This window comes from Terrapene carolina, unplaced genomic scaffold (assembly GCF_002925995.2).
Source record: "Terrapene carolina triunguis isolate 2854851 unplaced genomic scaffold, T_m_triunguis-2.0 Scaffold17937, whole genome shotgun sequence".
NCBI lineage: Eukaryota > Metazoa > Chordata > Testudines > Emydidae > Terrapene > Terrapene triunguis.
The window spans coordinates 1-4,468 of record NW_020682288.1 but is presented as its reverse complement, the minus strand read 5'-3'; the positions used below and the strand labels follow the sequence as shown (position 1 = coordinate 4,468).

General features: G+C 38.2%; 1 protein-coding gene across 1 annotated transcript; it reads left to right on the top strand.

Annotated features, from left to right (window-relative positions):
- The first annotated feature begins 426 nt into the window (after positions 1-426).
- On the top strand, positions 427-3,203 carry LOC113405105 (fibroblast growth factor 13). Its single transcript, XM_029913946.1, has 3 exons — positions 427-435; positions 538-736; positions 1,811-3,203. The coding sequence occupies exons 1-3, from the start codon at positions 427-429 to the stop codon at positions 1,945-1,947; spliced, it is 345 nt and encodes a 114-aa protein (XP_029769806.1). The 3' UTR covers positions 1,948-3,203.
- Positions 3,204-4,468: the final 1,265 nt, after the last annotated feature.

The following is a 4,468-nucleotide window of genomic DNA, read 5'->3' as shown; positions in this document are numbered from 1 at the left end:
AGAGCCTGATCTCACAGACTGGTTTTCCAATAGCTATCGCAGGCTTCAAGGACATACAGCATGTAATATGCTGTGCTTGTCAAAGGGTATCAATAATTTAGACTTCATAAGGTAGCTGCTATAAGCTAATTTAACATCAAGTGGTTGGTAAGAGACCAATTTACTCACTGCATCTTTGCTTGGAATTTTTACCGGACTTTTCTCCTTTAAACACTCAGTAGTTCACGGCTGGTTTATATTGTCATTGTGCATGCTACTAGCAAGTACAGAGAGACTCTCACCGATCAATAATTCTTCACTTTGAGTTTACTCATTGGGCAGCAAGATTTTATTATGCTTCTTTGAGTTGCTCTCTGCACTCTTCCACGGGTTTCAAATTGTATTACTCTGGTGTTCATATTTTTAGGGCCAGTGTTCCATAATTGGATGGGGAAGGTATGTCTTTTAACCATCTGAAAGGCAATGAATATCAAATCATCTTGTATTAACTGATGTGCAATTCAGCGCTGCAGGCATTGATCTGTTACTTTCTTCCAGGAACATTTCACACCTGAATGCAAGTTCAAAGAATCGGTATTTGAAAACTACTATGTGACGTATTCTTCAATGATCTACAGACAGCAACAGTCTGGCAGGGGTTGGTATCTGGGTCTTAACAAAGAAGGAGAAATAATGAAAGGAAACCATGTGAAGAAAAATAAACCCGCAGCACACTTTCTTCCAAAACCCTTAAAAGGTAATTTCTTTAGTTTTCCCAACTACTATGAAATGATGTTACATTATATCAGAAATATTTAATTGCAAAAAATACATTTTAAGTGTTGAACCATTTACATAATGGAAATGTAACATCCTGCAGCACACCATTAATGTAATTGGAGCTACTTTTTCAGATTTGACTACATATTGTGATATTAATTTGCTTTGTGTATTCAAATACATATGTTAACCCATTTGTACTGGTAGTTCCCAGTATGTCCATTACAGTCCATAAAGATTTCACCTAGATAGTACAACTGGCAACCAGCAGAAAGATGTATCATGTCACACTTTGTTTTACGCTTCAGGAATGTTTATTAATGGTATAATATTCAGATGGTAACATTTTATCTCTACTACACAATTATTAAACATATGGACCAGCACCCAAACATTAAAAACGATGCATGTGAGACACAGATGATACCTTGTCTTAGACCCTAGGTTTATTTGAGTAACCTCTTAAGGCAAATGCCATTTTGAAATCATAGAGATTATCTCCAAGATGCACCACCCTGGATGGATAGAAAGGCCATTTCAGCCTATGTCTAGTCTAGCTTTACAGTCTACATATTTAGGGCCAGATTCTCAGCAGAATCCAGTGCACCTACAAAACAACTGCATTTGTGCATGCAATAGAAAACTTAACGGTTCGTTTTTGTGGTCATTTACCTGGACCATGTGCACAAATGTTGAGTCAGATCCATCGAAGTCAATGGAGCTAGGCTGATTTACGACCCGTGAAAATCTAGCCTACAGAATTTTGCAGAGAGAAAGTGGTTATGTGCATATTTTAGCTAGTGCCTCTAATATTTTGCCCCTTAATATGAACCTTTGAAATCCTCTTTTTATGAGTGTTTACATGTAGAAAAAGAGAAATCTCCTAATGATCTTATCCATGTAGTGAATACATTTCTTTTACTATTCCCATGTTACTTATTATTGAAGGAAAAGGTCTAATTAGCCCTTGAAATTGCATAGCCAAGAACAGAGGCAACAGTAACAGCCTATAAAGTGTTCTGATGTGCTGCTATTTCTTTCTGATTTTCAGTGGCCATGTACAAAGAACCTTCTCTTCACGATCTCACAGAATTTTCAAGATCTGGAAGTGGGACCCCGACAAAAAGCAGAAGTGTTTCAGGAGTGTTAAATGGAGGGAAATCCATGAGTCAAAATGAATCAACGTAGCCAGGTTAAGGCAGGCCAAGTGCTCTGTAAATGGAACCTTACCGCTGGATGCCGTTGAATTCGTACTCGCAGTCTTTCATCCAAACCGTTCAATTGTTCAGGACAAGCCGCCGAACTTGCATAGGTCACTCGTTTATCAGCCATTAGATCATCTGGTTGTCAAAGGATATATCCCAAATATGTAGAAGATGCGTGTGCATATCACAAGGCACCGGGATAGCCAGCAAAACATAACTGTGGAATAAATCTCAGAGAAGAAATGTCCAGCTCTTTTTCCTCTCTCTCTCTCTCTCTCTTTTTTCTCTCCTATGCTTTGTGGAAAACTAAACAAAAACATTTCACAGCATTCACTGCTAAGAATTTGCTTTCCAACCAAGAAATAAAAAGACCACTTTTGCTCTTCAAAGGAAATTTTAACGCTTATATGTTTTATAGGGGCAAACAACAAAAATGTAAACTTTGTTGTTTTCTTGGCTTACTGTTTTATATCTAAGGCTTGATAACAAAGGTATCCTTTAATTTGGATTAGTGCAACTTTTTGATTTCTCAACTCAAATGGGCCTTTAAAGCTGTGTCTTTAAAAAAACAACAACAATAAATTCAGGGCTGGAACTGAGAGTCGGTGTCTCAGGCTCAAGCAAACAGTGTTCTTGTGATTTTAAACACACTGAAATATAAATTTTTATAGATTTGTAGCATTCTGGTAAAGTTCTTGTGCTGACCCCAGTCTGTAGGAATTGAGTTGTTTTGTTAACCTGCGTCAGTGGAAGATAACGTAAAGGGATAAAATTATCCTCCAATGTAGATTTATCTTAATTCCATTTTGTGTATCATGTTAAACTGTTGTTGTGGCGTCTTTTCTAAAGACAGAAACTGTGGAATTAAGGTGACTTAATTTTTTATAAGAAATGTCTTATTTGTAAAAGTCCTTCTTTTCCTGTAATGGGCACGTGATTCTTGTGTAGGAGGAAGCGTTAGGACAGGTTACCCCTAAACAACATATACTCATACATGCTATTGGAAAAACTGTTTAAAAATTTAGTTAGGTTTCCATTTAGGTCATCATATCTGTTGCATGGGAGAAAGTTGGAATATTGGCATAGAGTTGCATGATGTGTAAGATTTTGTGCATTAACCATCATTGGATTCTGTGCTCCAAACCTGACATCGTTCTGTACAAGCAGTTGTCTGCCTTGTACAAAAGAGTTGTTTATTATTTGTTGTACACACAATCATGCACTGAATAAACTATTTATATTAAGATGTACTTTTTTTTAAAAAAGCTTGCTGTTTTATTAGACAATGTACATTGCTGACTTACTTGGAGATACAGAACTGACAGTCAGATACATGCAGATGCGTGTTACTAATACTATATATACCATTTTTTGGTTTGTAAACAGCTTTATGTGGAGCGGTTTACACCCCTGGAATACCATTCACAGTAAACATGCCCTTCCTTAGTGGAGCCCCTTCTTATATACCCAGCTGAGACTGCAAACAGGATGCTAATTATTTAAGAAGTCTAATTTTCTCTAGAAGAACTTTTGAAGCCCTATGAAAAATAGGGGCATGGGGAAAATATAACTGGCCCAGTCTTTAGATCTCAAAGCTACTCAAGTTGACCCTTTATGGGATGGTATTTTCATCATGTCCCTTTGATTTCTGTATCAAATTTATTCAGTTTACCAGCAAAAGGTATGTTGCCCCACACATTCACCTTTGGCTTGCCTGCATTCTGTCCCTCTTAACATAACCAGGGTTTGGCAGGCCAAATGGTGTTGTCCCCAGCACCTGTGCAAACCCCATCGGCACTGTGGATACTAGACTTTTTTCCCTAAAATGTCCCGTCATTTTTACTACTGGTGTCACCAACAGTGGATACACTAACGTAGAGCAGCCATCAGCATTTGAGTTACTGTGAGCATTTAAGCAGCAACGGAAAGAGAAAGTTAAGGTTTTGATTAGGTTTGGGTGAAAAGGCAAATCTGGAGGTAGCGAGAAAGAGAACAGAGAAGGAAGGGAGACTCTTAAAGTTATCCATAAATTTTAGCTAGAAATTAGAGCGACATATTAAGTTAACTGGTCTATCCCCTCCAGTAAAGATTTGTTCCCTAATAAGTAGTTTGGCTTATCCCAACCAAGCCTCCAAACTGTTTGAGATTTGCTCTTCACTCATTCAGATATGTCTAGAAGGAGTTCCTTTGAGCGCCATCCACTTTTGGATACATAAGGATCTCACTTACAGTTGGAGTTTCTGTAGAATGCTCTTCTATCGGTCATTATGTACTGTAGCACCAGCTGTGTGCTAAACACTAAAGGCCCAATTTTCAAAGATATTTGGGTGCCTAATGGGAGTCAGACACTCAACCTCCTTACACACTTTTGAAAATCCCACTAGGAGTCTATTGTTAGAGGGCTTTCCCTTCACCCCTTCCCCTGGTTCTTGTCACGCAGACAGCAAGCAGAAGACCAGAAGTCCGAAGTGCAGGCAATGTGATGTTTATTGGGGTTAGTTCCA